Source organism: Anas acuta, chromosome 7 (genome assembly GCF_963932015.1).
Source record: "Anas acuta chromosome 7, bAnaAcu1.1, whole genome shotgun sequence".
In the NCBI taxonomy this organism is placed as follows: domain Eukaryota; kingdom Metazoa; phylum Chordata; class Aves; order Anseriformes; family Anatidae; genus Anas; species Anas acuta.
In genome coordinates, this window is record NC_088985.1 from 30,016,140 (window position 1) to 30,039,980 (window position 23,841).

General features: G+C 40.8%; 1 protein-coding gene across 6 annotated transcripts in view; it reads right to left on the reverse strand.

Annotated features, from left to right (window-relative positions):
- Window positions 1-23,841, reverse strand: part of ABLIM1 (actin binding LIM protein 1) — a 186,542-nt gene that overhangs the window by 124,152 nt on the left and 38,549 nt on the right. For 2 of the 6 annotated variants that reach the window (XM_068688673.1, XM_068688671.1), the window contains exon 1: window positions 3,007-3,265. The exons of 2 other annotated variants lie outside the window; for them this stretch is intronic. In XM_068688673.1, the coding sequence (XP_068544774.1) occupies window positions 3,007-3,250 (244 nt within the window). In that variant the 5' untranslated portion in view covers window positions 3,251-3,265. Of the gene's footprint in view, window positions 1-3,006; window positions 3,266-16,443; window positions 16,610-19,530; window positions 19,554-23,841 lie in introns of those variants that run through there. 2 more of the 6 variants (XM_068688680.1, XM_068688675.1) reach the window with 2 other exon arrangements.

Consider the following 23,841-nt stretch of genomic DNA (forward strand, 5'->3'; position numbering starts at 1 on the left):
CCCTTTTCATCCTCTCAAATTCCTTCTGTCTTCCTTGCCATCTAACTGACCCAACACAAGCAGCCATTCTCACTCTGCTTTGAATTAAGACTGTTACATAAACAGGTACTGAACTCATGCAGGAGGTCGGTTAGATAATGTGGTACGTATCTCCTTTCCCTCAGGTGTACAGCACCGCTGCATCGAACAGCATTCAGGTTGGAGGAAGAGAGGAGGGCTGCACAGGGAATCACATCCATGTGACAGATGACAGAATCTCAGGCAAGAAGGAACATCACACAGCTCCGAGCCAATTCTCTCTTTCAGATTCCTCTTCTCTTTTGCAACGAGCTGTCAACTTTTGCTAGTCCTTAATATCAAACATTTTTCCACAGCCTCCTTTGTATGGGAGTCTGGCCTCCAGAGACAACTAGCCATGTGCTTAAACAGGCTGGGCTAACACAGGTTTGGTGGCAGCAAACCACCCAGCTGGCAATTCCTCCTGTGGGAAGCAGTCCCTTACCACCTTCCCTGGAATCGGGAGTGAAGGCTGCTCAGCAGGCTTTGCGAGCCAAATGAAGCCAAGAATCCCCATCCTGCAGTCACCTTGCAGTGATTCAAAATGTCTTTTGAAGTCTTTTTCTTTTTCTTCTAAAATAAAATCTTCAATTTTTAGAATACAGTTAACTGTCTACATCACACCGCTCTCTAACATGAGATGAGATGCTCCAACCTTCCCCTTGGGAAGCCAATGGACTTTCATGCTGAGTGCTAAGTAAAAGCATGGCACAGGTTAAATCCCTGAGACTCCAAAGACCCACTTCCTGGATACTAAATAGCTCTGCACTTGTTGAGAAGATTCCTGGCCCTCCAAAAACCTAAGAACAGGGCATTTCCAGAAGGCTGTAATTCCACTCATGAGCAGCAAGCAAAACATGAGATGAGTCTCCAAATGTCTTGGATGGGGTAATTTATAATCTCTGTTTGTAAAGCCAAATACAGACAACAACCTGTCTTTCAGGAGCGTACATAAGCTGCTAAATCTTGTAGTACTTGAGGCACCATAATCCCCAGGTAGGCACATGGCCTAAGGGATGGACACATGCATTTTCTATCTTAAACTCACTTACAGCTTTTACCAACAGGCCTTTTTCAGAAACCACGTCACTACTTTTCTTCTAAAGAGCTGGGATTCTGACTCCAGTTACAGTACCACAATTTAAACAGAGCTGAGACACCTTGCAGCTTTTCAGCTAGTGTTATCCACCCAATTGGAAACCAGGACCAGAACACCCATCCTACTGAATACCAGCACCCAAATTGCAGGATGATAAAATAATGCTAATCATTTGTTTAATAATTATTAAGGAACTGCTTATTATTAGTGCTTAATAATTCTTTGTGATTGCTGATAACTGAGTGAAGAACTGCATAAATGCAAATTTCTAGACAGATTCAAGTCCCATGCGAATCAGAATAAAATTGCAAAAAGGTGGCTGCCAGTCTGCTACAAATGCAAAACATTTCTTTGGAGTCCCACATGGATTGATCATATAGCCAGTCATTGTTCATTCAGTTTTCTACTTTAAATTGTGCTTTATACAAATGCAGAAAATATCTGTCAAAGTTCTCTCTAGAATACCAGAGGGGAATGCAGGGATGGCAAGGCAGAATTATACCTGCTTTTTCAGGGTCGCAGCCATATTACATATTTACCGCACATTCTAGCATTATCTTAGTTAGAATTTTAGTTTTAACAGAATTGGTCACTCAGAAGCAGTAACTACACACACACACAAAAAAAATAAAATCTTTTTTTTTGCTATATTACTATTACACTGTGAAGTTCATTGAGTACAGAGCTAACTAGCTAAAAAACTGCTTTCACAGAACAGAAAATTATCTGGCACTGATGAAATATCAAACCCGAAAGCAAATATTGAAAAAATACCCACCCACCATATACAGTAACTCAATATTAACATTTTTAGGATCTAAGCAGAGTGACAAGCATGTAGTAGTTCTCTTGATCTGTTAAGGACAGGCAGAATTTCAGCACATAAGAAGTCTGGGGTATCAAAACCAAGGTCTATAACACAAGTCATAGAAGAGAAATTTTGTATTTGTCTGCAAGCTTCAGATTAACAATTTTATAGCCAGTTTCATAGATTGGCATTTCCAGAAAAAAAAAAAAATTCTTGATGGACTGTAACGAATGAGTTAAGCTCATGAATTCAAAACATAATGCCCCCTCCTGCTTCGTCACAATGAATAGTTCCGTCAAGGAATAAACCAGTGTTCAATATCAATGAAAACAGATAAATAAATAAATAAAAATTAAGGAATGCTGGGAGGAACAGACAGCATTTTTATGACTCTGTACATACATCCACATTATGCTGCATCTTGAATATTGTGTGCAGTTCTATGCCCCATGTTTTCAAGGGTTATAGTAGAACTAGAAAAATAAAGGGGAAGAAGGATAATAAAATGCATGGATAGGCTCCTGCACAAAGAGCATCTAAATAAATTATGACTATTTATCCTGGAAAATAGATACCTGGATAAGAGATACAATAGAGGTCTAAAACTCACAAGTGACAAGGTGAACAGGGAAAGACTTCTAATAATCTCTTCCAATTCAAAACTTAGGCAGCTCCAAATGACTCTATTCAGCAATAGGTTTTAAAACAAAACCAAATATAGTTCCATAAAACCCTTCGGAAAGCTGTGGAACACACCACCACAGGATGCTGTGGTTTTGCAAGGTATTTTTATCGCTTGAGTACCTCTGCAAATTAAAGCTTTCTTTTTTTCCCAAGATGATCAGAGAGAGAGATGCACTTACATCCACCTTTAGACTATTCAGATTCTATTTTTTTTTTAATTCTTGTTCCCTCCTCACTAAAAATATTTCTGTACACCTGCTGTCATAAAGCATCTTGCTGTTACACAAAATAATAAGCTAGCTGTATTCAGTCTATACGGTGAACAAAAACCCCATATCTGATGCCAGCCCTCACTTACCCAGATCCTCGGGATCGTCAAATAACCGCTCACATAAGTAGTAGTCATCTGGATTCAAGTAGGGCAGTTGTTTCAGTATGCTCTGCTTCGGAATGAGATACAAGACCTCTGCAATATCCCCATCCTCAATAATGGACATTCTTTTGACTGAATTTCTGAATTTCACCTTTTCCAGCACCAATTCTTTACTGTTACTTGATCCACACAGCTTCCCAAAGCTGTTTAGGATGGGGAAGGACGGCATTTCTATGCTGAAGGAGCTACAGAAAGTAACCTGTAGTGCGTGTACTCTGTCTACTACTGCCCTTACCGATCCTTCTCTTTTTCTCTTATCCAGCAAAGGAGATTAAGGAAGATATATTTTTAGTGATTATCTTCAAGAGATTATGACAGTATGCTTGATCAGGTGACTACCATCTAAAACTATTGCAATCAATTGCAACTCATTCCAGAGAATGCAAAAAGCTGCAGCAAAACCATAAAGAGTATTTGAAAATCAGATTAATATTCAGGACAAGAGAAAGAATTTATCCGAGGTATGTAAGAGGATTAGTTTGAAAACAAAACAAAAAAAATTTGCTCTGTTAGAAATCTTATTATGGAGGAATCATCATCGTAAGCTACAAATGCACATCTGTGCATTTAATCTACCAAGCCTCTGTTCCATGCCAGGCCTGTGCGTGTGCCATGGAGAACAGGTTAGAGTAAAGCTTGCTTGCCCTCCTCCTTGAGGAATATACAAAGGCTGGCTAACTACTTTGTAAGTAGATTTCCTTGGAGAAATCCTTTCTGCAGCTTTCACTGCCTATTACAAACAAAAGCACTTAAGCTTCCCCCTAACTACTGAAGACTGGTTCGCTGGGGCTCTCTTCCTCTCCCCTTTCCTGTCTGGCTGACAGGAGAAGCTTTGCAGACACGGTGCCAACTCCTCCTGCTTCGCTTACAAGAAGTATTTACATTAATCCAATTCCAGTGACTTGCTAATCTAATCATCTAATGAATATTTCTCCCTGGGTAAAAGCAGAGTTAATCATCAACTGGGCACTGGAAAGTCACAGGAAATCCCAAAGCGAAATAGAAAAAAGAACTGGAACAGCATTCATAGTCTGAAATGGGGAGTTACAGGTAGACCCCAAGACAAGTCCCCTGCTCAGAGACAACCTCAGCTCCTTCTCCCACCAGACTCCCTGAGACAACAGCAGCATTCAGCCCAGGCCTTCAGCTCCCCTTAACACTCAGAAGCTGTATATCTGCAAAATGGCCTGGTGCAATAAGCACACTGCTTCCAGTATGGCTTTTGCTAAATTATAAGGTGAAATAAAAACATTAAAACAATAAGATTAATGAGCATGGAGAGAAATTGTCGTTTAACTCTTTCCTCAAAACCCAAACAGTTCAAGTACTATCTGATGGGGACAGGCTTTGAAGAGAAGACTCCTTTATTTACTGTTTTAAAGAGAACATGCCATGTCACAAACCCAGCCTTTGATCATCTATTATTACAGTTTTCCTTTCCTGTGAGGTCATTTGCTTTTTATTTTTACATAGCAGGACTTTTATGTTATCTTGAAAACAAGCCCGAAATCACGGCTCCCTTTAAGCAGCCATTCCCTGGGGTTTTATAACCAACCATGGACAGAGCCAGCACAAATCAACATCACTGCGCTCCTTTTTACGGGGTCATACTAATGTGTATTTGAGGAGGACGATGCTCAATAAATACAGCAATTAGAGTTCTGTCTTACAGTATCTCCCATCAGATCAGAGATCTCAGCAAACACTGTTTTCAAGTATTACCCCCAGGAAATGAAGCTTGTCAGCTGTTTTGCAGTCTCTCCCAGATTTCACAATTTACTGGCCTGCACACCACGGGCCAGTCAGGGGAAGAGGCAGATCTTCTGAAATAACAACAGCTTCCATCGCTCGAGCTGAAGGTGGATCGCCGCTCTGTGCTCATGCAGCGGGATGACTCAGAGGAGACGGTTGGGCGCTCTCTAACATGTGCATCTCTCAGCTCAGATATCAGGTATTGCTGAATAATCTGAGAAAGATGTAGACAGGCCACAGAAATCCAACAACAGTGGTGCCCATTACCCAGCTTCACCAACACTTCCAGGTGGGCTCTGCCCTTCAGGTAGATGAGGCAAGAGCACACACACATCAACTCAGCTGCCCAAGTCAATCCTCACAAGGCAGAAAGGTGAGCTCCGTGGTGAGCTCTCCAGCTTCCCAGCTGTATGTCCCTACACAGGCGTTACACCTGCTAATGCATGACGTACTGGTACAATCTGCTGTGTAGTGGTGATCAGAAGAAACTGCAGTCTTTTTTTCTCACATAATCACATGACATAAAAGCTATTCGAAGCCTCCTCTGACTCCTTTAACCACTTGAGATTGGTCCCTGCATGTTTACCTCTTACATGGCTGCAGAAGAGCTGCAAGCAGGGTACACAGGGCAGGGGCAGGATGAAGGCACAAGAGGCTGAACCCTCTGTTACCCATGCCGGGATCTGTTCCTGCACTTGGTAGCATGACTTTTGCAGGCAGAGCAACTCCGGGGTCAGCTTCAGAGGCAGAGAGACCAGTGTCCTTTTTCTGTAGCATCTCCACCCCAGAAGCAGTCAGCCTGTGCCTACTGCAGAAGTCTCCAGTGCTAGTTTGAACAGGGAGTCACAACCTTGTCTCCTTCTGATGCTGAGACTCAAAGGATTAGCAGAAAGGCCATGAGTACAGTTCAGCAAGCATTTTGTGACCTTAGTGTGTCACCATAGAAACACCCAGCTTCTTAATTTTTGCGAATTAAGGTTACCTTTCTCCGAGGGGCTACTCTAACAATGCCCCTTTCCAGCCATGGCTATTGGTGTCTGTCACTGATGACTGCAAATCTCAAAGACCACACAGCAGCTGCTGCTGCTAATGCAAAGCAATATGATTTTTTGTCAGTGTTTTTTACACACAGGGTATACCTTTAAGAGCCTCCACACTGCTAATACATAATAAAAGGGGACAACAAGTAGAAATTAGCAAAACAAGCCTAAGAAGTATCAGAGTGGCTTCCTGAGAGCTGGCTCAGCGGGTCAGGTCCCCGTGCCCCAGGTCTGAGAAAACCTCCTACACCACCCCTGTAACTCAGCATTATTGGTAACAGGCTTAGCTTCAGCCAGAATCAAAAAGACAGTGCCAATCTCCTACCACTGGAGGGGTTAAGCACTCGATTAGATGGAGGAGATTGATTTCTAATACCCTTGCTGAAGAGAAACAAAAGAGGCAGGAAGCACAAGGGCACAACCCCATCCGTATGTTTCTTGAAACCTGTTCTCAGGAACCCAACCCAGAAACAGCACTGAGGAAATTTCCTCAGCATCTGCCAAGTATCAAAATGTTTTTCAGCCACTGCCAATCTGAAGCCGTGCCTCCTCTGAGCGTTCAGCGCTGGGAGCTCGAGTCTGCCCAGGCATTACAGAGCACAGCTGCAGGTGCAGTCGCTTTTCAGACTGATGGAGTTCACCAGGGACTGAATACGAGACAGAAGTTAGGCAAACTAGTTACTTTAAATGTCTGATCTCACTACTACATAAATATTTTAATTATAGCATTTCCATCCATCTCAAGGCCATTTCCTATTCAATCCTGTCTGAATTTCCCAAACAAGCAGTCACAGATTATATAAATAAACATATAACTAAGTATGTCTCATGTACAACTAGGAATAGATCACTCTACTAACGCTACTCAAACAGAAGTAACAACAAAATTTGACTGCAATCAATAAATAAATTCCACAACTGAGTAGCAGGCATCTGCTACGTTATGTTGCTGAATAACAGCAAATAGTAGACAACAGCTGTAATTGCTTCTGTCAACAGACTTAAACTTCCTGCAGATACATTTCAGTGTGATCTTATTTTTGTTTTTGAAAAAAATAGTCACTCATCCTAAATTCAGAAAAACCTACCTCCAAAGCAAAACAAACAAACAGACAAAGCAAAAACAAATTTTCCTTCTCCCTCCTCATGCCACTTCAGAGTGTAACACATTTATCATATAGGTAGATAGCCCCAACTATTGTTTCATGCAGCTAACCAAGACAACAGGATTATCTTCTCTGACATCAGAATTCTCATACAGACAGAGAATAAAAGAAAGAAAGAAAAAAAAGAAAAAAAAAAAAAGAAAAAGAGGAATAAAAAAGCCTTCACACAGATGAAAAATGAGCAAGGACTACATCCATTTATACCAAGAAATATAATTATCGAAGCAATTAAAAAAAAAAAAAAAAAAAGCTAAAACAGCAAGAGAGAGCAAAAAAAGTCATTCTAAAATTCAAGTCCCCGCAAATAGGGAATCAAAAGCTTACTAATTACTGTAAAATGACTCCATGCACGCAGCTTTTCACTTCTGACACACACCATTTACTTACTGAAGACTGCAGGGTGACGTACAAAACACTCAGCTACTTACTGCAATCTTGATGAAAGTGTTCATTGATATAATGGAGAGCAAAAAATCCACATGCACATCTTTAGTTTCTTTACCTAAATGTCCAAAACAGGCAGTCATCTTCTGGGCATACTGACACAAGCCATTCTCGCTGTAGGACTCCTCACCGAGGACCTGTTCACTCATTGCTTCCAAAGGAGCCGCCTTTCTCCACAAAGTCAAGCAGCTACTGCTTGCTTGAGACTGATAAGACTACAGAGCTTCCTCTTCCAGTTTATCTCCATTAATAATTCAGGCCCTATATAAAATTTGCTGAGCTCTAAAAACCAGCAGCGCAGAGCTACTTTGTGGCTTTTGAAGTAATCATGTCCTTAAAAAGTATCTCAGGTTATTATAGTCCAATAGTTTACAGCCATTATTTTAATTTGGAACAAAATCCATGCTCTTGCTGCACAGTGGAAAATATTGTTGGGATTGTGTTCTGGTCAGTAAGACACATAAAACATCTCCCCAGCTCAGACCCAGAAACAGAATTACCCCCAGTACTGACACACTCCAGCAAGCAGACATGGACACTGTTGTAAGAGCATTTCTCGTGTCACGCACCCCCTCCTCAATGCTATATATTTTCTAGGGACTAAATATGATAAAAAGAGCCCGGGTATTAGCACCACCTCATTTTCTGGCACTTCCTAGCACCATGTATTGCAAAAGAAGTAAGGCACCATGGTCAGGAGCAGCAGGGCACTTTGCCAGCTCAGCCACCAAAGCACGAAGCCAGTCTAACCTTACTGCTACCTATGCTTGCCTGACATGAGCAAGCAAAGGAGAAACCAAAAAGCAATCCACCACGTAAATTTGTAAAGAACAAGCTCACGATCCTTGTTGTTTCCACCAGCGAGTATGGGGAAGCAGGTTCAACTCAACAATAAAGCAAATGGTCAAAACCTGGTAAGAAAATCAAACCGAACTGACTCAGCAGTCCCCTGGGCCCACTGCAGTGGCAGGCCTCACGTACCTGTCTCTGCTTTGCTCTTCAGACACAACAGCACAGTAAAATGAGACTAACTAGAAGAGAAAGAACATGAAAACATATACTACAGATCATGTAATTAATGATACTGACTGAGCTAAATATTTGCAGAATGGCTTTTGCTATCCCCTCTGGACTAAGGCGATGATTACAAGTGAAGAACAGGTGGGCCTCCAACAGCTCTGCTCCTCGTACCTCACACTTATCTCCTCTCTGTTACAGACTCTTCACCAAGATCACATCCACTCATGAAAACATATTTAGAAGAGATCATATAATGACTGCTGATGTTCATATTAAGCACTGCTACTACTTTACTTAATAAGACACTTTAAAAAGAGATCTGTGCTAGCATATCTGGATGCAAATTTTACAACTGATCAAAAAGCCTAGTTACTCAATATTACTACAGCAATTTCCTGTCTATAAAAGCGTAAAGAACTGAGAAGCATTGCTATTTTTCACTGTGGTACAGGCTATGAAGAATCCATACAGATATAACTTTTAAAGTCCATAGCTCCCTACCAAGTTAATTCCTTGGTTTCAACTGAAAGAGTCAGATAAGCTACGCCACCATCTACAATAGAAGGAACATAACAATCACAGAGACGCAGGGCAGCTCCATACTGGCAAAAAGAGCAGAGTGGCTGACTGAAAAGAGCTTTCTCCGGTTAAAGTGACATCAGAGATAAAATGATTTGTATTGTAACTCAACTGAGCAACCCAGTTAAGCCCTAGTCTCCCATAGAGGCTTATCAAGCTGCTAATTCAGGATTTGATCTTCACCATTATTGTAACTGACATTTAATGAAATAATTTGGCAAGTTTTATCCCAAACACCTGGTTTTGTTGTACACACGCATGCAAAATACAGTACCAAAGAACTGTTATGAAGTCTATGAATGTCTTTGTCACAGGAGAGAAGCGAGTCTGAGGACTGAATAGGATAAAGCTATGGTTGTACCATCTTCCATTGCACCAAACATGGACTTTTTGAAAGCCCATCTGAGGATCTCCGAGGTATTGCACTGCAAACTGGATCACAGGTCTATGTAGTAACAGCAAAACTTGCATGCACAAAGTATTTTGTTTAGCTGAGAAATAAGAAAGCAATGTAATTTACTGATTTATTTTTGGTGTTCATTGCAAAACAAATATAAAGTGTTGCTTTGCCCTGTATTTCTTCTGTGCAATTTGCAAGCACAAAAAAAAAAAGTATAAAAGAAAACACTACTACAGTTCTGCCTCGGACTTAACTAAGACCACATGGTGACAATTTCCTTTCCCAACTGATGACATTTGCAAAATCTTTCAGCTGAATTAAAGCATTGTGCTCAGCTTCCTGTTATCAACTATGTATGATAACTTTCATGGCACATGAGCCTCAAATAACAAAAGAACAGCTTTGCAGTGCATTGTAAAGCTGGACAGGCAGCATAACAAGCTCTTGGGAAAGCTTTCCCCTTTGCTGTACATTCAGAAACTGAATCTGACTCACTTCCCTAAACTCCAGAGTCCATCAAGTTTATCCACCAGTGAAGCAATGCATGTTAAGATAACACACACAAAAATATCAAAACAATATGCTTGAGATTAAATCCAATCACTCTCTTTCTTGGACAACAAAGGAGAGCGACAACAGCCATTCTCTATCGTGCAATTAGATGGGCTGAAATAGTACACACACAAAAAATCAATCACCAAATGAAATATTTACATGATGTTAAGGGCAAAAATAACATCAGTTATCAAAGCACTGTCTACTACCTATGGCAGCTTTAAAACATCCCTTTCAAGTATCAGGTATCGGTCACTGTCAGGGATTGGATACACGTCCACTGGAAATGAAACAATGGTTCAAATCAATTTCTTAACTACCTGATTTCTACATTGGATGATCCATTTTCATTAAGAACACTGCAAATAAATAAACATAATTTGTTCTTAAAAAGCATCTCTAAGCTTAGCTAAAAGTAAGAAAGAAATCTCTTTGTAAAACTTCCTAATTCACTAATTTAAAGCAAAGTACCTAGTCTTTCTACATTGCAGTTCTAGGTAAAAACAAAACAAAACAAAACAATACAAAACTTCCCTTGTAATTCATCAATTCACCACTTAAAACACTTTAGAAGTCCACTAAAAGGTTTGTCAAACATTTTTTCCACCTTCTGCAAAAAGCTAGTGCTTGTGGGGTTACCATTTTCATTACAAAAATGGTATCTCCTCCTAGGTTCAAATCTAATGCAGAAGCAGGCAACTAAATTCCCAGTCTGTGATACAAAATCACTGGCACGCTGCTTGCTAGAGGAGTGCACTGATAATCGGTTTAAGACCAAAAGCATTGTTCAACCAAAAGCTATTTACCTTACTTTATCAATTCAAATGTGCATTTCAGACTAGTCATGGGGAAAAAAAATAATCCTTGACTATTTTCAGACATAAAATGTCAGTGTGTGCATTAATGGATCAGTCTATTGTATTATTTCAAGATGAGGTGGCTCAGCATTATATTTCCTGGCAGCACAATTAAAGAGTAATCTATTGATCTATAATGCCAAGAACACTGCAACATATATTCTTATAGAAAAAGCTATCCTTTTTACTTAAAGGTGGAAGAAAACAACAGCTGTAATTGCTGACAACTGATGCCATTTTGTAGGCAGGATATGATCAGAGGTATATGAAATACAAATATAAAAACTACTGCACCCTCAAGACTCTGTATAATTGAACAACTGACTCAGCAACACAATTCAAGTGCTTGCCTATCTGCAACCTTATAAATAATCCCTCAGCTTTCCTAGGGCCATGCAGTACGCTTGAAGTTAAAGAGACGCCTAAGCCACTCTAGGGAATAATTAGCAAAAAGGATCATCCTGGTAGAAGCTGGCACACCTTCAGATGTTTAACAGGAATTATTTCTTTCCTAGTTCTCAACAGTGTTAGGTATTTTTTATTTAAACAGATACTTGAGATGCAAATAAGCACTGTGGAAAAACAAAAATTTTTGATTTTCTTCTACTTGTGGTCATTACTTTGTAACAGTTCAGCCTGTAGTAGCCTGTAAAGAACCACTTAAAGAACCACAATCACAATAAATAAAAAAAGTAAAGCTTTATTATATTAGCTAGAGGCCCCAAGAGCTAGAGATGGTTCATTAAAATAGCACCCCATTGTGTTTCATATTCATTTTGCTTTTTCAGACAGCCACAAAGGTAGCATCAAATGAGCCAGGACATGCAAGAAAAATAGAAATCTGTTAATCAGACATTTTTTCTTCACTTTGCCTTTCTTGAACTTTGATAATTTTTCCAGCTGAGAGGAGAAACTCTGTAACACTCTCTTCACAATGTAGACTTCATAGTAACTGAGACAGAAATAAATTGGGAAGGAAAGAGATCAAAGTTGAAAGCTTGGTTTTCTTTCAGTCCTCGTATTTATTTCTTGTACCTTTTTAAGGTGTGATGTGCTATAAGCATGACATCAAAGAAAGCAACACTCCTCTTGTTATGTACTAAAATAAACTGGATATTATTGTAGTGTCTCTTCTGACAAGTCACACGATGACAAGAAGATACACAGCAACTTCACTCAAATGCTGAACAGAGAAACTATATTAGAAGAAAAAGTCCTCTAGGTCACTGTAAAACCTCCTGAATATCTTAGCTGAAAATTTCCTTTTCTCTCCCAACGGTGGATCTTCCATTGCAGATGCAGAACCAGCACATGTGATGGCACAAAGCATGAAGCATTTCTGTCGCTGCATCAAACCCTCGGGCTCCCCAGCACCACGTCCGTTCTTGGAGCCTAACTGCAGGGTAACTGCAGTCCTCCTGCCCTCAGCTCCAGTGAAGCACTAGAAGAGACTCCATCTTCTTGCTAGAAGGCCTAATTTAGGTACCTAACAGAAGCTGGTAAAATTTTTCATAACATCTGTCAAAAACAAAACTAAGTATAGGGGGCTACCTTTCAATACAGTGGAAAGAATGTCACTGATGGAGGATGCCAGAAATGACATCAGATCCGTTCATCTACTGCCAACATTTCTGCTAAAAGCAGCTTTAAATATGCTGTGTTGGCTAATCTTTGCTTTGTAATTAAATAAATCCTACAGCACCACTGAACCCTTCCTCTCATGGTCAGCACTATCATCTGGTTGACGAATCAGCTGTGCACACACGCACAAGTGATCAAGAGCCCCGTTAAAACCTGAGACATGTCAGTTAAGCAAAATGATGCTCTGCCAGCCACTCACTTCTCACAGGGACTGTGTTCTGCACCACTACAGACAAAACACCCTGATGGGGCTGACAAAAGGCTTGGGATTTAGTTCAATTCATTCATGACATGAAATGACGTGTAACATAAAACGTAACTACGCATATTTGGCAAACTGTGCCACTCAGCACAGAACAGGCCTTGTTATATTTGCCTGACATGTACAATGTGGTGCAGCTCTGCCCATTAAATGCTACGAGAGTTATTCAAAGATAGTACTGCATCAGGAGTCTTGATCCTGTAGTGGAAGTGCAGGGCATTTAACATCTAGCCAGCCTAAAATTTTGGAATAGAAGATAGGAAAGAAGGTCTTACGATATTGGGAAAACCATACTAGTGGTAGTATGAACTACAGGAATTGTGAATGAGTCAGTTGGAACAGCTACAAAGACTCTGAGATCACAGTGTTGATAAATTGATTGATATGTACCATACTATATTCACAACAGTAATTTAGAGCAGTATTTCTTCAGCAGTAAGTTCTTGACTTTATCCTGCCATTCCTTGACCATAAGCTGTCTACTGAGGGCCATTGTTTTTGCTAGTCAAGGTCATGTATGTCTTGGGCTACTAGAAAAAAAGTCACTGTTCCAGCAGATGACGTTTAACCAAATGTTTGTGGCTTTTTTGTTGTTGTTGTTCATTTGTTTTTTAAAATAAACTTAAACTAAAACACAATTTAATGTCAAGATGTCCCTTCCCATCTTTGGGAACAACCTGTTGCTGCATTCTTAGTCATCATCACAGATTTTCTGTCCTTCCTGGTACTTACACTATGCTAAACACTGCATCCAGGCAGTTACTCCATGATGGGAGGTTCAATTCTTCAGTTCATGCAGAGTGCAACCAACTATTACAAGGGCATAGTAGTTTTTTTCTGTTTGTTTTGGTGGGTGTTTTTGTTTTGTTTTAAGTGTAGACACTCCCTTAGTGTATCACACAGATTAATTAATGTTGATATTATCACTCTGAAACTTGTTTAATACACAGATTTAACGCTGACACAGATCTATGACAAAAAAATCCATTTTCCACATACCAACTCTTCAAGTTCAGCTTCATCGTTCCTTCTGGTATTTAAAGTCTACGTATTCAATCATTTGGTAGGAGTTTTGCCCTGGTATCTTTTAGGAATAGTTCTGCAACTGAGAATAACAAGAAAACAACAACAACTAAAGAAAGCAGGCATGCCAGCCAACCTGCCAGGCTGTGCTAATGAAAACTGATTGATGAACTACTTCTAGCAGCACTGAGCAATATTTTCAGATGAATCAGTTAAAACAGGTGCTGACCACCATAGGATTTAGCAATAGAGACCTTATGCTATAAACATATGTTTATAACATATGTCTTCTGACTGAAACTAGTAGGCACCTTCCAGTTATTTCCTTTTTAACTACAAATGAATTACAAGATAAACCATTATTTTGTAGTGGTTTTCTTTTATATTGTTCGTGTGTTGTTTTTTTCCCCTCCACATTTATGCTTTCTTTGGAATCCAAACCTTCCCAGTACTTTTCCTAGATTCAGTTAATTGATTATGACGAAGTCATAAATTTCAGTTCTCCAGCTGCTTGCTGGAGAATAAGGTCAGGCCTTGCAAATAAAGAGAGACATCTGACAAAGAATTGGTGGGTCAGTTTTCTAGAATGAGAAAGCTAGCACATGAAACTGATTAAAAACGGGTAAAACAAAACAGTGTCTTCATTACTCATTTTACTGAAATGACAAACACATATCTCATAAACTGTCTCTCTGTTTATAAGATCTCAAAAGGGCTAGACTCCCAGCTTCCTCCTAATGCTAGAGAAGAGAAAGTACAAATTCCTAGAGTATGAAAGAGAAGCCATCAATTCTTCCCTCCTGTGCTTTATCAGTGCGGCAGTCAGAAGTTTATCTGCTAGGACCTCAACAGTGAGAACAGATTTCCAAACCCACACAAGAGGTCGTCTGCACCAGCCAAAGCAGGCAGAGATATAAGCAAGATTTCCCCTACTCTCTGTGTATCTGTTCAGGAAGGGCAGAAGCAGATATTCAGTCTAACCTCACTAGAATGAATCCCCACCGGATTTGGACAGATGCTCTTTTCATCAGCACGTTCATGTAATGATATGGCAGTTTCCCACATCACAGCAACACAGAAATAGCTGATTTTAAACTTGCACTTCTGTGAAGATTAATTTATGTTCTTGCAATCAGCCAAAACAGAATTTAAAAATAAAATAGTAAAGAAATAAGGAGGGGAAAAAAGTAATTTTGCACACCTCATTCACCACACACTGAGAGATGCAACAGAAATAGAACTGTTCTATCTAGTCCCACATTAGGCGAAGTGTTTGGCCTACAAGGAATAATTAGCAATGGAATTTGTTTTGTTGTTGCTGTTATAAACAGGTAGATTTTTTTTTTTTGAAGGTAAAGTGATACTTTTCATAAAGAGATATATAGAGTTCTCTAATATGCATACCTGTACATTTTTTTAAGCTCCATAAAGATAGATGATGTCTGTGTGAGACATTATTTTTAAGTGACAAATGTTGGATTACGCAATGCAAAAAGAAAATATGATTTAACTTTTGCCAGCTGTAACCCCTGAAGTCAAATGGGGTCCTGGGAGGTTTGTTTATCTGTGCAAGCAACTACTTAAGAGAGTAAGCAACTACCCACACTTGGGTTACTAAGAAAGCTAAATGTCTTTTTATAAGCATGCGTCTTCCCTCGTGTTTTTTAAGATTGTGGTATATATAAAAAAAGAAATGCTTGATAAATTAATTAAGATTTGCAGGCCACTTGCATGCGCATCAGTCATGTTGTATCACTTGCTGGTACCTTACCACCAAAACTGGTGAATGGTCTTTTGGTGTTTGGAAGCAAAGTGCTTCCAGTGCCTCCTTGCAGGCTGCTACACGTCGGCAGTCAGTGCTGCTCAGTCATACCTGCAGCACCTTGTAACAAGGAAGAAGCAGGGCTTGCCAGCAGCAGCTGCCCAACATCCTGCTGCCTGCCTTCTGTGCAAAAGCAAACAGGAGTGACAGACAGTTGCGGGACAGCCAAGAACTCGTAGGTGTGCTTAGTCAGTAAGTCACAGATTGTACAGCAATGTTTCCTCAGGACAAATTCCAAAGAAAGCTGCCCTCAATCGCACAGATCAAGTTATCAGCTTTTCATTCAAAGCATTAATTAACAATACTTGGAACTTTTATGCCACCTTCCATCACAAAAAAGCACTAAAACCTCTTTATACAGAACTTACCCCACAGCAATAGCATGCTGTTATCATCTTCACCTATAAAACAGAAGAACCACGAAAACAGAGCAGGGAAGAGCTTCCCACAAGCACACAGTCAGAGCTGGACAACGAGGCTGTTTAATTCCACCTGGTTGTGCTCCACTCCTCACATTGCAAAATTCACTTCAGAGGAGAAGCACACGGATGCACACACTCACTGCTCAGCCATGTAGCAAAGTCCATGGACTTTGTTACATAAAATACACCAAACTGGGAAAGGGTTTAACTGCTTAATCAGTAAAAGCGAAACTAAAGAAATTGCTCTACTAGCAAACATGCAATATTCAGTCCAACAGAACTTCTTCAGACCGTTTGCCCTCTGTAAACCCAACACCCAATGTCCTGTGCATGTTTTAACCTATGTAATTTATCAGTAGAGCTAAAGCCCAGGACAAACCTTTGCCGTTTTCAGAGCTCGGATGTATTTCTAGTTCCATTCGTGTTCTCAAGCAGTAACGTTTCTGGACCTCAGAAGCTACAGCCTTCCAGAGCAGAGATGTAAAGCCAGCGAAACGGCAGAGATCCTTCAGAGGTAGCTCACTTTATGGCTTTACTCCCAATATTTCCTGGGTTAGCAGTACTAAAGGGAGTGGCCCTAGAAAAATAGGTGTGTCTATGTTCCCAGTTTAAAGGAAGAGCGAGTATTTTCCTCTAGATATTCCATTCATCATCAGGACCATGGTATATTGCCCTTCAAACAGTGGTATGTTCCAGTGTATCAAGCACCTCAAAGCAGCTGATACCACTGATAACTTTCTTTTCCTAACCTGCCTCAAAGGCTGACTGCAGGCAGACTTCATTTTGTCCTACAACTGCTTTACTTCTATTTTACTCTGTGCCTCATTTCTACTCCACTGCTCTTCTTTTTTGGATATATCGCACCTAAACAAAAGAATAAGAGCCCGTGTAAGCCAGGGATCAAAGAAACATCGTTTTATCACTTTCCGTACACACTTATAGCAGGGAAAGCTGAAGTCCCATGCATCTTCCTCAGGTTCCCAGAACATCCCGCCCGGACAGAGGCAATTAGGCTGGCTACAAGTGTAAACTTCCAGGCACTTCCTTCTACGCAGTTGCACAAGAGACAAACTGTTCCACGAGCAGCTGAATTAATGAATCTTCTTGTCTGACAGATTTGTGTTCAACATCCTCAATACCCACCAGGTCTACATTACCTCCACGTAACATCCTCTTGGCAACAAGATTCCCAGAAAAGCTTTCAGTTCCTTTCCACTTGTCTGCTTTCCAAGTTCCTCTCCATGTCCTTTAGACCATCCACCAAAGCCTAAGGCTGTCTTCCTTAACTGCTTCAATCCCTTCAGTTTCCACCTGTACCACCTGAACTGCACACTCGCTTCTCTGGCTCTCTTCTTTCCCCTGGGCCCCAACAACTGGTTAAAACCTTTCAGTTCTATTCCCTGAAAGAACAGAAGAAGGAATCACATTTTTTCCCCTAAAATTTCACTTTTAATAACCCCCCAAAAAGGGCAAATACCCCACATTTTCTCTTGTCTGAATTCTTATGTAAAGATGTCAGAAACATACAAGATCTGCTGGGTTCCTGGGTAAGAACTCCTACATCCAAATTTTGGCCAACTACTTTTCATTCCCTGCTTCAAATAGTAAATCCTGAATTTCCTGAACTCTTGACTTCATTTTCCCCGCACTGAACTGTCATCTTCTCAGCCAGCTCGTTAAAATTACACTCATCCAGACGCTCAGACAGCTGTAAATGCAGGCCCGGAACCTGGCCTCCCTTCCTTTAGTCGCAGGCTGCTGTTCTCCTCCTTCACCTTTACGCTTTTCATTTGCTGCCAAATTACGTGTAGTACAGGACAGGGCGTTCACTCCGCTTGGACTTCAACGTGCCTGACAGAAAGTGATTAGCTCAACAGAAATGCTGCTTTCTCTCCACCCCCATCCTCCTTTCTAATAATCAAGGCACTCTGTGCTTTAATTACCTTCACTGACACTCTTATGTGGTAGGCAAATACAATTAGGCCTGTTCTACAGACAAAAAGAATTAGAGTGCTGCATTCCCAGGAAGCGTTGACCATTAGCACTTATTTTTGTTGACTCTGATCCTAGATACAGCTATGCAGTGCATATGTCTCAGACACAATTGCAGAGGCACGCTCTGGGTCTCCAGCCTCATTCAGAGGCAAGTTCCTGGAGTAGGGCTCTGTGACTTCGGCAGCTAACCACATCTTGATCTTTTTTGCTCAGGTGAAGAGATGAAAGGAGAAGTTGAGAATGATGCAATAGACATCTATGTATTGTACAACTCACCGTGCTCACACCAGCTCTATATTATTAGTAGCCATAGTACTGGACACTATGCTAGAGCCATGCATTAACTCTTCTGTGTGGCTGTGTATGTACATACACACCCCTCTATAACACAGCTTGATTGTACGTTGACTTTTATCTATGTTACATTAACTGACCATTTCTGGTAATTTAGTGAGAAGTGATCAATTCTCATGCACTTTACCAGTCCCCAGTCTCATCTCAGCAATCTCTGTTCACTTTTCTTTTGCTGAGGCTCTAGCCTCCAGAAACACTGTGGGATTTGAAATCCATGGGTGTGCTGCCATAAACACTGTGTGTTGTTCCCATGAAAAAAAAGACATTCAAATCTCGCCAAGTGACAAGACTCTGAAATACTGCAGTCTGTTATGCTCAGCAGAGAGATGTTTTTGTTGGCTATTAAAGCACAGCAGAGACTTGTTAGCTATTAGATCTACAGCAATCTCACTGGATTTAGCTTACTTCATCCTATGCAGTTCTCAGGCCTGTTGTAATTCCTGCATTGTCTGAGCATAACCAGCCCCGTGGTGCAAGGGCCTTGCAGAATTTACACTGGTGCCAGCAGCACAGAGAAGCAACAACATCCTCGGTGACGCCAGCACACAGACTAACAATCTGATGGCTCTTAAACTGAAGAGTGTGTTTGTGAAGCTTACATTTACATTTAATACCATTTTTCCCTGCTCTGGACTTCACATAATCCAAACAGAAGCTCCCAGAGCCACAAACTGCCAACTATCAGGGAACGCCTTAATCAGGGACTTTATCGGCCACTTCAGACAGCCACAGATTCACGAAGCAGCAAATTCCTGTTGTGTCTGCTGGGAGACACAGCAGGCATCTCAGCCTCTCCTTCAAGTTTCCAAAGCATTTCTTCCTAGACAACATTAGACCATAATAGCTCAGCTTGGTCCCTGGAAGATCTTATCCTTGTTGAGATATCATTTCCCTTCTACGGATTAAGAAAACACTTAAGCAATCTGCCCAGGACCACAAAACTCTATGCTCAGCTTTGTGAGTCTGTACCTGGAATCCCAACCCTAGGCATTCAACCTCGTGTTTGGAGAAAATTATTAAGAAAGAAAGAAAAAAAGGGAGGAGAGGGAGCAGGAACAGGGACAGGGCTGAGGTTTTTAAGGACGAGTATGCTCTTATCATGAGGAAATTAACTTACCCTGTTCCTTCATAGCTTTTCTCCTTGTTTCTTCTCACTCCCAGCCCCACATAACAGAATATGCATGCACACAGCTCCTGTGATGACGCAGCCTTTCACCGGAACTCGTTCGTAAGGGCCAGCAGCAGAACCAGCAGCTCACAGGATGGAAATCACCAGCAGACTCTTCCTCGTTACTTCAGCCAACAACCTCCCTCACCTCCCAGTCTAGGCTGAGGCTCCTGATCGCTAGTTACTCTCCTTCTCATTTACTGCTTCCAGTGGTGACTATTCCAGATTTTTTTCTCCATCCAGTGAAATTATTGCATCACCAGCAATGTCTCTGTCTCCCAGCAGAAACTAATTTACAGTAACTTCCTTAATGCTTGTGCGTAGCAATTATTTTCAAGTGTAACTGCTTGGAACAAGCGTTATGCCATGCACTCTGTGCTCCAGAATAATGAAACTTTATAGACATACAAAGCGAAGCCAGGCAAACACTCCTTCCCTGTGCATTGCTAATTGCATCCTAATTATAACGTTTTACATCTATTTACGCACCTTTCATCCTGCTGCATCCCAGGGCATTTTACAAAATGTCACACGGTTTTAAAAGCAGGCCTATATTAAGGCAGAACTCAGCACCCAGACAGCCCCAGAGCCCAGCACAGCAGCCCACATAACATGTGTTATGAGGGATGTTTGGGCCAAAGGCACAACACTGAACCCCTTCAGTTAGATAAAGACCTGCCCTCCCCCTTCAGACATCATTTGAAATTCTTGCATATCCATTCCATTTGATGATCTCAAGGTTTTAAAAACATTAATTAACTTGTACAGTATTCTAATTAGCTAAGGCTTAAATGAAGATATAAAACCTGCAATGCCTCTGCTAGCAACTGCTTAAGGGAAAAAACATACAAACCAGGGCAAACACTGAGAGAGCGCTCTAGATTCTCTCTCATGTTGCGGCAAGAGGTGGTTAGGCTGGGCACTGCCTCCAGAGCAGTGTTTGCCAGCTACCAAGGCACCCATTCTCTCTAAATTCTTCTAATTCCTCCCGGAACACCTTCCTCCTCCTTTTCACTGCTCTACACCCTAAAGTAGTGACCTCCATCTCGCACTCCAACGAGGAATGAAGAAGCACTTCCCCAACAGCTCTTAGCTTTTAAGCCTATCACTTACTAATTCAATGAGCTTGAGGCCAAAAGTCTCAAAAGTCTTTGGGGGGAAATAAATAAACAAATTGAAGAATCATTCTCTACATGCTTTCTCTGCCCATAGATTTTAGAAATTTTTATCCTGTTTCAACACCACTCGGTTTTACAGGTAAACAAGCACAGAAGCCTTTTTTTTTTTTTTTTTTTTTTTCCAACAAGACCTTACACCTGCATGAATACAAGCTGTTTATATGTGTCTAATTTTAAGTATTGTGTTTAAAATTTCCACCCATATAGACAAGTCACTTTCTGAGTTCACACGCTGAGGTAGTGACAGCCCTGATGAAAGAGCCCAGGTGTCCTTGTCCTTACAATCATTACTAGAAGGCAAGAAGAGGGAGTAAATTGATTCTCTGATTCTAAATTGCATGCTCCCCAACATACACAGGCAGGAAGGATGGATGCTGAGTCAGCACTATTGGGATTTCAGCGTATGCTTGCAAGAAATGCGAGTATATCGCTTGTGATACACTGAGCTTTAAATAGCTTCTCAGACTAAAATGGCAGTCTCCCATTACACTTTAAATAAAGATTTACCGAACAATTTTGTCTTTTTTTATGCTAAGCATTTGCTGAGCTACAACAATGTGCAACCTCCCTCTGTGCTTTTCCACCCCGAATTGTAGCTTGGGAACTTGCTGATACTGATTGCGTTCCCCTGACTTGGCTCTTAACACAGGCGCCAAGCAATGGATCACAAAGGGATAGCATGAAGATAAAATGTTTGGCAAACACTTGACTGTCATATGCTTTCTGTTGCCAAGAAACAAAAGACGACCTATTAAAATCATCTCATTAATGAACTTTTCTATGTTCCTGTTTTTATTGGCATCTTGTTCATTAAGTAAATGCTTTTTCTTTCAGAGCGAAAATGTATTAGCAGAAGGAGTGACTTTTATTCCCACCAGAGGCTGGCATTTACCAAATCTTCACAATAAATAACTTTGAGTGAGATCCTCAGATCCTCAGCTGGTTATGATTGCTCTTGCTCTGTTTTTTGCTTACAAATAACCTTTTTTTTTTTTTTTTTTTTAACTTTGACACAATTTGGTTGCAATTGTGATCTGCTTGCTGAACAACTCTCAAGGAAAAGAAAAATATTTCACTCTGTCAGTGACAAGAAAACTTACATCCTCGCTTTTCTCAAGAAAAACACAACCCTCAAAGTCAGCTAATACCCAAACGAAAAGCCTGGTTGAAGAATTAATTCATAATGAGTAACAGCTGTAAAGATACAAAATCAGATTTCCAAAGCAAAAAAGTGACAGGCAGGCATCAGTTGTGCTGATGTTCTCCTTCAACCTGAACACACGTGGCTTTATCTGTGTCAGGAGTTTTAATACAATACACCAAGGCTGACTGTCAGCACAGAAATTCCTCAGTGTGAGGCATGATGTAAGGGAGTGAACTAGACTCAGCATCACAGGACCCTGAGAGCACACCTGTCCTCGGCATCAGGCTTCACACATCACCTGGTGTGAATCTTTAAAACAGAAGTTTAATTTACCAGTCTCTGTGATACACTTCCCAGTGTATCAAGTTCAGCGGTCAGCAATTACAGGCTATAACATCACACAACTCTTCATCTAACCTGACCAAGTTCCAACCTAAAAAATAAACATCTACAAGTCCCACAGGAAGCCAGGTGTCAGGATTCAGTTCCTTCTGTCTCCTATACTAAATTTGTTAACAGGATGTTTATGAACTTTTTTCCTGTGACAGCTTCATCCATCAATTAAAAGAACTCCTTTCCCTTCACTAGTGCCACGTACTCCTGGATGTGTGCCCTGACAGGTACATGTTCTCTCAGCATCTGTTCTGTTAGGCTCTACCAACAAACACCAGTTAGAGGATTTGGGGTTTACCCACCCACCATCAGCCTGCCATCAAACAAGGGGTGAGCATTCTCCTTGACAGTCATTCCCCCAATGGTTAATTCCTAATGGGCAGCAAAAGTCTCTAGTCCCCAACTACACAAATATCACTTACTTACTAAAACTTAATTTTAACCTGTTTCTATGCTTTGCCCCAACTCCTACGACATGCTAATCCCTACTTAGCACTGAATATGCCAACCAAATTTGTCATCAGTACACTTGGTTAGCAGACACCTATGTTTTCCATCTGTATGACCCCATAATCTCTTCCACCTTGATCAGTAATTTCTCAAAAACAAATATTCAAGTTTACAAATGTGTCCATATTTCATCTGCCATGTTTTACATGAGTATGTGAAAAAAGACCCCTCCTCAGACACTCTTGCAGCAGGCTGCTGTGCTGGCTCAAATCAGGTCAAAGGAATTCTGTACCCCAGAGATAAAAATCAGCAACAATGGTTAAGTTCTGTCATTAAGACTGCTCAAATGAGTCTTCAGTTCAGCTGACCTGCTCTACATTTTCAGTATAACCAGAGCATTGTTTCAGGGGTTAATGAGAAGTTCAGCCATTCGTACTTCAGTAACGCTGAGACACCACTGGAGGTAGCAACATTTCTGCATCAATTCAAACCTGATCAGGTGGGATAACCACCAGACAGGGGGGCAAATTAAGACATAAAGAGAAAGGAATGCCTAAGTCTAACTTCACACGCCACAGATCAGGGGCAAAGCCAGAGCAAGGAGCTAGGTGTTACACCACTCCAGGCAGGACCCCACAAGACAGCTTTTCAGTTCTGTTTTCATGTGCAAGTACTGACACAGCCAATAGGAGTAGGAAAAATGACAACACATGAGCAATTTTATACAACCGAAAAATCAGCTGTCTCTCTCTTTTTGGTAACTGTTGCTTAGACCAATCACCAGTATCTGAGGACCAAGGCTCCAAAATTTGCTAGAAAGGGAAAACCTGAAGCAGTTAATGGCTTTTACAGCACTTCGTGTGCTTTAAGTATAAAGCACAGTTGATAAGGAAAAATACTGGGAAAATTCAAATGATGCCTTATAGCTCTTTTTTGCTTCAAGGCAATTTTTATCACAGCCTACTGAATTATATTAAAAATCCTTTCATTAAAATTTTATTACCACTGACGATACTAAGTATGAGATGTGACTTCAGACCAAGAAAATTTTCTTTCTTATCACAGTGATTAAAGCAAGGTAATTCAGAAACCTAA